Genomic DNA, 12,101 nt, shown 5'->3' with positions numbered 1-12,101 from the left:
TCTTTGGTCATCTCTACTCTATTTTGGTCCATAGTACACGCTTGTAGCTTTATCTTCCAAGAATCTTAAAGTTCTAATGCATAACTTCTGTAAAGGCAAATGTCAGGAGGCTAAGCATGTATGACTCCTGGTTGTATTCTGCAGAGCTAAATGTCCATCAGGATCTCTGTCTGGACCTGTAAGCTCCTAAGTCGTGTCCTGTACGATTTATCTCTACTCCGGAACTCTAATATAGTGTCTCCTGGGCTTAAAGTCATGTGTTTAACATCAGATCAGCTGCTTGTCTGGGTTGCTACATCCCCAGTCAACCCAGTCAGGCTAGTCCTCTGAAATAATTTTAGAAAATTTGATTTTTATCTCAGAATCCATCTGACTTGCTCTGATGGACTGCGTGTCAGGGATGAGGAAAAGGCATCAAGGCTGCCTGAAAGGTTTGGGGTATAAGCAACTGGATAGATGGTGGTATTGCTTACTTAGAGGATAAAGATTAGAAGGAAACCAGTTTGAGAGTGAAGACCAAGAGTCTATTTTATATATGTGAAGTTTGAGCTACTTTTTAGATATTAAAGAAAATAGTAGAATATATGAATCTGGAGTTCAGGGCGGGAGATAGTCTTGGGAGTTAAAGTATATAGATAAGGGGCACCTGGGTGGCTCAGTTGGTTAAGCGTTTGCCTTAGACTCAGATCATGATCCTGGGGTCCTGCGATCAAGCCCCCGTATTGGGCTCCCTGCTCAGCAGGGAGCCTGCTTCTCCCTCTGCCCCTTCTTGTGCCTGCTGCTTTGCCTGCTTGTGCTGTCTCTCTCTCTGTCAAATAAATAAAATCTTAAAAATAAAGTATATAGATAATATTTAATGCCATAGGCCTAAATAGGACATGAGGAAATAAGGCAGTTGTAAGTGTGAACAGCTATTTTGAGAAGTTTTGCTATGGTGGGAAGCAGAGAACTGGGTCATAGGTAGAAAGGGTGGTGGGGTCAATTTAGGGTTTTAAGAAAAAAAAAATGGGAGATCTTAGGGATGCCTGGGTGGCTCAGTCAGATAAGTGACTCTTGATTTCAGCTAAAGTCATGATCGCAGGATTGCGAGATCAAGCCCTGCGTTGGGCTCTGTGCTGGGTGTGGAGCCTGCTTAAGATTCTCTCTCTCCCTCTCCTGCGCCCCCCAAAAAGAGAAAGAAAATGGGAGATCTTAAAGTATGTATGTAAGCTGAAAGGAATGATCCAATAGGGGGAAATTGATACATAAAAGGGGTAATTGCAGGAACGGATTTCTGGAATTGGTGAGACAATAGGGTGGGTTCCACAGCACAGATGAAAAAGTCAGCCCTTAATAGGAGCAGTTCCATCGTAACCGGAAAGTAGGCCTGGAGTCTGGACACAGATTCAGATAGGTTGGTATTTGATAAAAGGCATAGGGAGAATTGATCTCTGATTGATATGATGGAATTTGTAGGTGTTATTGAATACCCATTTGTGTGTAATGTATTACTATAGAACCCAAGTTCGTTTCTTCATCTTTTTTTTTTTTTAAGCATCCTGATATGTATGAGAGAGCAGTACTAAGAAAAGATCATCAGAAGAAGTATGGAGCAACAGTTGATCTTTGGAGCATTGGGGTAACATTTTACCATGCAGCTACTGGATCACTGCCATTTAGACCATTTGAAGGGCCACGTAGGAATAAGGAAGTGATGTAAGTGGTTTCTCTATCTAAAATTTGAAATAATTTTTAAAATGTATTTTTGTCTTTGTTTCATCACACATTAGGGGTGTATACTAATGAAAATTAATTTTAGCCATCATTTCTGATATTTTAAGCTATTTTGTTTTGAATAAGAATACAGATTTATAAAGTATATAGGCATAATTTTTCATATTGTGTTTAAGTATCTTATATACAAAGTGAAAATGACATCAGTCTTTGGTCCGTTATTAAAAATATCCTGCTCTCTGGATTCTTTTTCAGCACACTGTTTATTTCTCTTTGTGTACTACTTATTGGGGGTTTTTCCTTTATATAACTGAAAAAAAATAGTGTTTCTGTGGAGTACTAGAACCATTACCAGATCTAAAAGAAAAAAAAAAAAAAATGAAATGAAATTTTTACCCTGAACTGATCTGATTTCTTTTACCATTTCAAAAATAACATATAATATACATATATATAACATTTAATAAATTTTTTTCTAGTGTTGTGGTTTCAATCCAAAGACTGAATGTATTTTACTAGTACATTATACCTTTATATACTGCCATAATTATTGGGGAACAGTTACTGTATAAAATCACTGTTGTAGGGGCGCCTGGGTGGCTCAGATGGTTAAGCGTCTGCCTTCGGCTCAGGTCATGATCCTAGGGATATGGGATTGAGTCCCGCATCGGGCTCCCTGCTCAGCAGGGAGCCTGCTTTTCCTTCTGCCTCTCTCTCTCTCTCTCTCTGTGACTCTCATGAATAAATAAATAAAACATTTAAAAAAAAATAAAATAAAATCACTGTTGTAAACCAAATAAATATAAAGGAGGAAGGAGAGGGGCCAGCTGGGTAGCTCAGTGGGTTAAGCATCTGTCTTCAGCTCAGGTCATGATCCCCGAGTGCTGGGATCAAGTCCCGCGTCAGGCTCCCTGCTCAGTGGGGAGCCTGCTTCTCCCTCTCCCTCTGCCCCTCCCTGTCCTCTCATGTTCTCTCTCTCTGTCTCTCTCTCTCTCTCTCAAATAAATAAAAGGGAGGAAAGAGATGGAATTCTAGATGTGAAATTTTTTTTTAAGATTTTATTTATTTATTTGAGAGCGGGAGAGAGGAACAAGCAAGGCGGGCAGCAGGCAGAGGGAGAGGCAGTCCAGTGTATCCAGTCATTCTTTAGATCTTAACATTTCTCTCAGACTTTTATATTTAACCCTGCCTTTTGTAAGCAAACATGACTTGAATAATCACAACTATAAAAATATAATCTTTCATCTAATCTCACTTCAGGAAACTGAGGGAGAAGGATGTTTTTCTGTTTGTTGATTTGAGGAGGTAAAATCAGCTGATACAATGACTTTTGCTAAAACCTGGATATCTAAATGTTTTCAGCAAGAACAGTCTGCAAATTCATGGGAAGAATCCATTACTGTACTGATGATTTTGGTATAACGTCATTTTGAGCCTGCTTTAAAGCAGTGCCCATTTTATAAAATCTCTTCATTAATGAAGGCTGAGAGCAATTTGTGTTTTTCTCATTAAACATAAATTGTACCTAACAGTTTAATCATGTTTTTGTTGTCACACATACACTTTAAAGCTTTTGCGCATTTCTTGCTGCCCTAAGATTGGTTTAAATAAAAGCATGGGATGCTCCCTAATAAAGGAAACGTGTGACTCATCAGCAACTAGGAATACCTGATAATTTTGTCATCATGTGCACAGATATACCATTAGAAGAATTTATTTCTTTATATGCACAGCTTTTCATGAACATTGATAATGTTCAGAGGTGCTTAAAATAGTAATAAAAACTTTTACTATTGCAGGATGCATTTGTCTCACATTATAGTAGTGTTGTTCCCTCAACATCTCATTTACGTGTTATTAGTATATTTATATGTGGGTCTTATCAAAATTAGTAAAGCTTTTCCAAAAATTTTAAGGATTCTGCCATCATTCTATTCACTTCTTTCTTGCATTAGTCTCACATATCTCTACTTACTCCTCCACAGTCAGATCTTTCTCATGTGAATGCAATTTATTTTTCACATTAAATTGCTTCTTCTGTGAAAAATATTTTAAGGCAGAACTCCTGGGTGCCTATCCTCTGAGAAAGCAACACATGGTCCAGATCAGTGGTACCTGGTGTCTTCTGCTTTTATAAAGAATATATTGATTTGCTCAGAGCACATTTATGTAGACCTTAAACAAACAAACAAAAAATTATGCCGGAGGGGCGCCCGGGTGGCTCAGTCAGTCAAGCGTTTGCCTTCGGCTCAGGTCATGGTCCCAGGGTCCTGGGATTGAGCCCCCGCATCGGGCTCCCTGCTCAGCGGGAAGCCTGCTTCTCCCTCTGCTCCCCGCCCCCCGCTTGTGTTCTCTCTCTCTCAAATAAAATATTTTTTTAAAATTATGCCAGAAATAGTATCTATCCACTTATGTAAGACTGCTCTATTATGTTTTGCATTTTCATGTGGATGAAAGTTTTTTTTTTTTAAGATTTTATATATTTATTTGACAGAGACATAGTGAGAGCAGGAACACAAGCTGGGGGAGTGGGAGAGAGAGAAGCAGGCTTCCCGTGGAGCAGGGAGCCCGATGTGGGACTCGATCCCAGGACCCTGGGATCATGACCTGAGCCGAAGGCAGACCCTTAACGACTGAGCCACCCAGGTGCCCCAGGATGAAAGTATTTGAAGGCATGGAACCCTTACTTCTCTCCCACTGGTTGAGGAAAGTGCTGAAACCCACCAGGCTGCTCTCCTTGACTTCCTACATCTTTCTGGTATTCTTTTGCTCCCCCTCCAGCCCTTTCTCCAGGTCATCTTTATTTTTATCACCTACCTCAAGGATCCAGTTAAATTTGTCTTTTAATTTTAGTACACACACCTATTCCTCTATGTTTATGTATTTTTTCAATTTGCGAAGAATCTTTCCGATACTGTGCTGTGTGGAGTGTTGTCTTGTTTTTAAAAAAAAAAAAAAATGCTATTCATTCTGCGGTAATTTCATAGTCCAGTTGCCTGCCTTTGGATAATATGGGTAAAAGGGATTTTTATGGCCTAGAAACATTCTGTAACATAACTTCTTTTGTGTTTGCTCGATTTTTTCAGATGGAAAAATTAATATTTTTGTTGTGAACATCAAGATGCTGTTATATGGCACTCTGAGATCCCAATGAAAATTAATTATGGCATATATAAAATAATCGTACAACCACTATTCTACTTCAGTCAGTCAGATTCAAAGTATTTTGATTGTTTTATGGATCCTGTGAACATCAATCACAAAGTTTCGTCTAGTAGATAATTGTAGGTGCAACTGAGGAAATATTTTTGCAAAGCCCATTGATATGCTATGCAGTAATGAACTACTTATTTTATTCTGCATTTATTCCTCCCAAGGTATAAAATAATTACTGGAAAGCCTTCTGGTGCAATATCTGGAGTACAGAAAGCAGAAAATGGACCAATCGACTGGAGTGGAGACATGCCTATTTCTTGTAGTCTTTCTCGGTCAGTATGGTGTATCCAGTTCTCTTTTGCACTTTGCTGTTTGAAATCTTTGTTGACTAAGATCACAAATATTTAGTGTAGTTTGGTTTGAGTTCCTATATTTATTAGATGTGCTTTGAAGTATGATTTTTGTCTTTGTGGCAATGTAAAGATTGATTCTGATCTATATAAATAGTTTTGCCAGATCTCTATTAGGACAGAGGGCATACATTTTTGAGGTTGCTAATCAGTGTAGAATTCTGTCCAATGTAGAGATTCAGCTTTTAGGACCTTGGTATCTTTTGTACTGACCATCCATATTGACAGACCACAAACATTGGTACAAATAGGAATAACTAGAGTTCTAAAAAACAAACATTCAATAAGTTTAATATTATCCTCATTTTTAAAAGTATTCGTATTATTGAAAAGGTGAGAATTAATAGTTTTCTATTTTTTTCACTATTTCAAATGTTCAGATGGGTCTTATTTAACTTGGTAACCAGAACTCAAAAAAATTATATTGTCAGACATGAATTCTGTTACCACAAAGAAGAATTTAAGGAGAAAGAAATTAAAAGTAGAGAGTAAGTTATTTTAGATTTTACTCTGGAAATAAAGCCAAGACACTCATCAATATTTAGAATTTCTGATTACTGAATTAACTTCCATTTTTCCTGATCGTGGGAGTTGTGTAATCTACACACATGTGACCTACAAGTCACATAGGTTATGATTTACTGGCTTAACATCTATTATAATTTGTGGGTCCTTTTTGTACGACTTTCTATAAATAAATAAGTTTAAATATTTATTTAATATTTTAAATATTAAATATTACTCATGTAAACCATATATATCATAAGCTAATAAAATATCTATATTTTGATGTCTGAAACTCACTTAAGAGTTCTTCTAAAATCTTTTTTGTTGTTTTTTGGGTTTTTTTTTTTTTTTTTTACTTAAAAAAAATTTTTTTTATTTGAGTATAGTTTACACACAGTGTTATGTTAGTTTCGGGTATAGATTTACATTAGTTTCAAGTGTGCAACGTGGTGTAAAATCATTTTTGAGAACCACTATTCTGACAGTTTCATTTTTGTGTGTTGCTTAAAAAAAGTCTCCAAAATGAAATTGGGTCATGCAGCCAGAATTAACAAGAGAAATTCATTTTATTGGAGAGCAGAAATTGAATATTTTAATAGTAGTTTGTGTTAAATTTTGATTTAGAAAATATTTTTGGAATTTCAGGCAAAACTGGTAAAATGTAAAGGGGTCAGGAAGTGAACACTGGCTAATAATTATATTGTTGAAACTCAGAGTCAGTAATTTGGCAATCTGAACTACAGATTGTATATTTCAGGAGGGTAGCAGGTCTTGCCTATCAGTCTTTAGCACACCAAGTTAAAAATTCTTTGATAAAAATTGCTTAGGTACCAGAAAGTATATTATATAATCTTGTTTTCTTTTTTTAAATAGTAAGGACTTTAAGGTACTACAAATCAGCAATGAAAACAACTATCAAAAATATAAAAACTGTAAAAAAAAAAAGATAACGATCATTGTATGTATTAGCCAAGACTGGGTAGCAAGTGAGAAAGACCTAACTCAGCTGGTTTAAGTAAAAAAGGATATAGATTGACCTTGGAATTAGAAGTTCATGTGTGTATGTGATTCAAAGCCCAGCTGAATCCTTGGACTCAGACTGTGATATCAAGACTTGGTCTCTTCAATCTGATTTGTCTTTTCTCTAGGTCAGCCTCTGCTGGCAGCCACCAGGTAGCTGCTGCCATTCCCAACTCACATTCTCAAAGCTTTGAAAGCTCAGTGGGAAGATAGACCGATAGCAAAGATTTCTGGGTTGATTCTCATTTAACTAACTTGCATGCTACCACCTGTCCACCTCTAACTAATCAGAATAACCACACCAAGGAATTGTCTGTTACATAGTGTGTTACATAGTGTCTGTTACATAGTCAAGAATATATTTTAGGGGCTCCTGGGTGGCTCAGTCAGTTAAGTGCCCAACTCTTGATCTCAGGTCTCAATCTCATGATTGTGAGCCCATGCCCTGGTTTGGGCTTCCTGCTGGGCATGGAGCCTACATTTTTTAAAAAAAGAATATATTCTAAAAACTACTTGAAATTCCATAATTGAGAGTCTGTTTGAGTATATTGTATAATTCAGTGAAAGCATGAGAAAAAAATAAAGGTCTTTATTTTCTTTTCTCATTTTTAAAAATTTAAAGCTTATTAGTCAAAAATTATCCCTAGTTGTCCGGCACTAATTGATCACTGGATGGTTATATTAATTTTACTTCCTAAAGAAGTATACTACAAAAAAGTATATAAGTTCACCATTAAAAGTTATATATTGGAGAGCCGTATTAAAAGGACATTAAAGATCCTGAAATTAAACCATTATCTTATCATCATGACTACCTGGTTCTAAACCACTGATCTCACCTGGATGGCCATGGATGTACAATGTTAGAGTGTGTTTGGAAAAGTAAGAAAACTTGGGAAGGAACAAATCAAAGAAAATAATCAAGAAAAGATAAATTAACATTAAAAATACCATAACCCCTGATTCATTGACAATAATTTTAAACCAGGGTTACCTGACTTTCTGAAAAGTTGGCAGATTTTTAAAAATTTTATATCAGGGGCGCCTCGGTGGCTCAGGTCATGATCCCGGAGTCCCAGGATCAAGTCCCGCAGCAGGCTCCCTGCTCGGCGGGGAGCCTGCTTCTCCCTCTCCCTGTGCCCCTCACCCCGCTCGTGCTCTCTCTCTCTTGCTCTCTCTCTCAAATAAATAGAATCTTAAAAAAATTTTTTTATATCAATCTTAAGTAATAGCAGTTACTTTGATTTGTTGGTAAATATTATGATTTTGTACCTAGACAAAATACAACATTCACTCTTCAAGTAACTTTTTCAATACTTATTTTAGAGGTCTTCAGGTTCTACTTACTCCTGTTCTTGCAAACATCCTGGAAGCAGATCAGGAAAAATGTTGGGGTTTTGACCAGTTTTTTGCTGAAACTAGTGATATACTTCATCGAATGATAATTCATGTTTTTTCACTACAACAAATGACAGCTCATAAGATTTATATTCATAGCTATAATACGTAAGTACCTCTTTATGTTTTCATCCTATATCATAATGTTGTGTTTTATAATTATCTTCCTAAATTAGTAGAGAAAATGGAAAAGATGTCTCAGCTTCTCCAAAGGCACTCACTTCCCACTTAGGAAATTATGTTTGAGTGCTTAGTAAATTTTTTTCACTTATTTTTGGCATGAAAGGATTAATTTTCTACTTTTATAAAATTTACAGGCAACTTAGTTTGTTCTTAAACTGCAAGTTTTACAAGACTATTTCTGTTTCTACGCCTTGTCTCTTAGATAATCACATAACCACAAATAACATCTACCAGTAAATGGGCTGGGTTTTATTAAGAGTACTGCCCTGTCAGGGTCACCTGCCTGGCTCAGTTGTTAGAACATGTGACTCTTAGTCTCCAGGTCCTGAGTTCAAACCCCATGTTAGGCATAGGACCTACTTTAAAAAAAAAAAAAAAAAGACAAAAAAATTTAAGAGTACTGCCCTGTCATTTAAAAAACATTAAAGCGTAAGTCTAAAATATAGTTAGTGTAGTTATTATTTGCATATGTGGCATAAACCCCTTATTAGGTGCTGGAGTAATAAGCATTTGTTTTACCTAAACAAAAACACATTACACCTATATTATTTTTTAAAAATCTACCTATATGGTAGAACCACATATAACTGAATATACACACACATGTAAAACTAGGGAAATCTGAATATCATAGGTGGATTATATCACTATCAATATCCTGGTTGTAATATTATACTATATTATATGCAAGATGTTACCATTGGGAGAAACTGGGCAAAGGGTATATAGCATCAAAGTGTATTTTTTCTTAGAACTGCATGTGAATCTACAGTGATCTCAAAATGTTTTTTTAAAATGAAGGGGGGAAAAGCGTTATACCCATTCTGTGTGTCTTAGTGTCTGTTTTGACAAGATTCAAATAGTAGTTTTGATGTCTCATAAAACTCAAAAAGAAACCTTTACTGGCAATTTATTAAGGAGTAAAACCAATTAGATAAAATCATGTTTTAGATTTTAATATGTAATATGTATAATATACTGATAATATTATAAACATTAAATAAACATCAATATAATAAAATAATACTAATATAACATTAGGTTAAATATATATTATTCATCTTTGTTTTAGTATGTAATAGCCTGAATAAGTGTGTATCATAGGGGCGCCTGGGTGGCCCAGTCAGTTAAGCACCCGACTCTTGATTTTGGCTCAGGTCATGATCTCAGGGCCCTGGGATCCAGCCCTGAGTCTGGCTCTGAGCTCAGCAAGGAGTCTGCTTGTCCCTTTCCCTCTGGTCCTCCCCCTGCTCATGCTCTCTCCCTCTCAAATAAGTAAAATCTTTAAAAAAAAAAAAAAAAAAAAGTCTCATAGGTGCTGGCCACTATTTCATTTTAAGAGTACATTTGAACATAAAAAGCCCGCTCAAGCCTGAGCCAAATCACAGCATTGCTGCTGAAATGTTTCTTTGATTGCATAGGTCTATTCAGGGAGAATCTGACTTTTTCCCCAAAATATCATTTTGAAAAAATCTGGTTTCATTAATTTAACAGATATTATACAATCATATCGCAGAGACTGTTCTCAGCTGTTTAAGGCATTTAATCCTCCCCATGGTTCTGTGAGGTGGGTGATACTGTTTGCATTTTATAGGCGAGGAAACTTAGCACAGAGGAGTTAAGTAACTTAAGGTGACTCAGCAAGTAAGTAGAACTGGAATTTGAGCCCAGGTAGTCTGATCCAGAGTCTGTGCTCCGAAGTGCTCTGCTGTGTTGGCTCCCCGTTATTAAACATTAAGAATCCTGTATCCTACACGTATCCAACATGGATGTTCAGACATAAAAGTATTTTAGAATTGATTGCTTTCTAGACAGGTTATGTGGAATTTTCAGTTTAATAGACATCATAGTACCCACATCAACAAAGCAGTGTATCTATAGACTGGCCATGATCTGAAGTATCACATAGAAATGAATATTGTTGTACTCAGTACAAAAAAAAAAAAAAAAAAAGATTTTTACTTTTTACTCCATCCCAGTTATGTTGTCCTTCTGAATTTTCCTCACACAGTGCTACTGTATTTCATGAACTGGTGTATAAACAAACCAAAATTATTTCTTCAAATCAAGAACTTATATATGAAGGACGACGTTTAGTCATAGAACCTGGAAGACTGGCACAGCATTTCCCTAAAACTACGGAGGAAAATCCCATCTTTGTAGTAAGTCGGGAACCTCTGAGTACCATAGGATTGATATATGAAAAAAGTAAGTTGGGATTTTTGTAGTGATCTTGCTAGCCATTAAAAAAAAAAAGATGACCTGTAAAAATAAATGGCATCTTCATAAAGTTGATTGATGACAGTAATGTAGAATTTTCATAAACATTAAAATTTTGTAAATTAGTTGACCGAGACTAGTAATAAAATTGAAAGGCCTTTGTAGACTACAGTAATTTGACCTTAAATACTTTGTTTCAAAAAATGGTAAATTAGTTTGTCATGTATGTTTTACTGTAGCTCTCTGCTTTTAGTATTTTACTAACACTCAAAATAACCTTTTGTATCATAAATATGAGCAAATGTTTATTGTGTCCAGTGTGAATAGGACACTTTGCCAGGCTTTGGAGTCTAAGAAAAATTAGATCTACATTTTGGAATCTTAAATTATTAATCCTACTGGTTAAAAAAATAAATTACCCAGATTTTTACTTTTCTATTTGGATCTTTTGGATTTGATTTAGATTTAAAGAGAAGCATTGAGCTTATTGTGTGGGAATATGTTTAAGAAAAAATTGAACTCCTTAGAAATATTTCAGGTAATTTCTTGTTAAGGAATGAGCATTGTTTCAAGTAATCTTTTTTTAACCTGGAAAAGAACTTTGAAGAGTTTTGCTACTAATGTTTAATTTAGAGGTAATTTAGAGGTTAATGTTTAATTTTTAAAATTGCTGTATAAAGGATATAATAATTATTCAAAATACTTTATTTCTGATTTTTATTATTTTACTTAATATTTCAGTTTCCCTCCCTAAAGTACATCCACGTTACGATTTAGATGGGGATGCTAGCATGGCTAAGGTTAGTATTTAATTAAATTACTATGAAAAAGAATTACTATGTAAACATCTAAATTAAAATTATCAATAGTGGAAGCAATAAAAGATATTATCTTTATATATGCCTATATGATCTAGGAAATTATTCATTTAAATGATTATCCATTGCAAATTATTTTGTGTTCTTTCTTCTTTATATCTTTTCTTGAACTGCTAAGAAAGTTTTCTCTGTAGAGGCAGTGCGTTTTTAACATTATCATGTTAAGAATGAAATCTTTAAAGAAAAAAAAAGATGAAATATTTATTGTATCTGTCCTTAGCTTTTAGAAATTGGTAGTGTTTTTAATTAACCTGATAAAAATATATAAGCTTGAAAATTGTTACATAGAAGTTTTTTCTTACCCTGTACCACAATTAGCACCAAATATTGTGTTTCTTCATTAGGCAATAACAGGAGTTGTGTGTTATGCCTGTAAAGTTGCCAGTACCTTGCTGCTTTATCAGGAATTAATGCGAAAGGGAATACGATGGTTGATGTAAGTAATGGATTGAAATTTGAAAATAAGTGGTAACCACCCCATCTTTGAGATACTTTTCCTCTTCAGACTACATAGGGTCAAGTGTTTGGGGGTTTTTTGTTGTTTCATTTTGTTTTGTTTTTAAAGATTTTGTTTTTAAGTAATCTCTGCACCCAGTAGTGGGGCTCGAACTCATGA

The 12,101-nt window shown here is 35.2% G+C and overlaps 1 protein-coding gene across 3 annotated transcripts in view; it reads left to right on the top strand.

Moving 5' to 3' along the window:
• The window catches only part of TBK1 (TANK binding kinase 1), a 41,373-nt gene that overhangs the window by 17,208 nt on the left and 12,064 nt on the right, over positions 1-12,101 (top strand). For all 3 annotated transcript variants that reach the window (XM_045873044.3, XM_064590962.1, XM_045873045.3), the window contains 6 exons: positions 1,535-1,695; positions 5,091-5,201; positions 8,133-8,312; positions 10,399-10,595; positions 11,349-11,407; positions 11,830-11,921. In XM_045873044.3, coding sequence (XP_045729000.1) covers positions 1,535-1,695; positions 5,091-5,201; positions 8,133-8,312; positions 10,399-10,595; positions 11,349-11,407; positions 11,830-11,921 — 800 coding nt within the window. The remainder of the gene's footprint in view (positions 1-1,534; positions 1,696-5,090; positions 5,202-8,132; positions 8,313-10,398; positions 10,596-11,348; positions 11,408-11,829; positions 11,922-12,101) is intronic.

Source organism: Mirounga angustirostris, unplaced genomic scaffold (assembly GCF_029215605.1).
Source record: "Mirounga angustirostris isolate CCGP_5_RB_7025 unplaced genomic scaffold, mMirAng1.0.hap1 SCAF_5, whole genome shotgun sequence".
Classification (NCBI taxonomy): domain Eukaryota; kingdom Metazoa; phylum Chordata; class Mammalia; order Carnivora; family Phocidae; genus Mirounga; species Mirounga angustirostris.
This window is presented reverse-complemented; position numbering and strand designations above follow the sequence as displayed.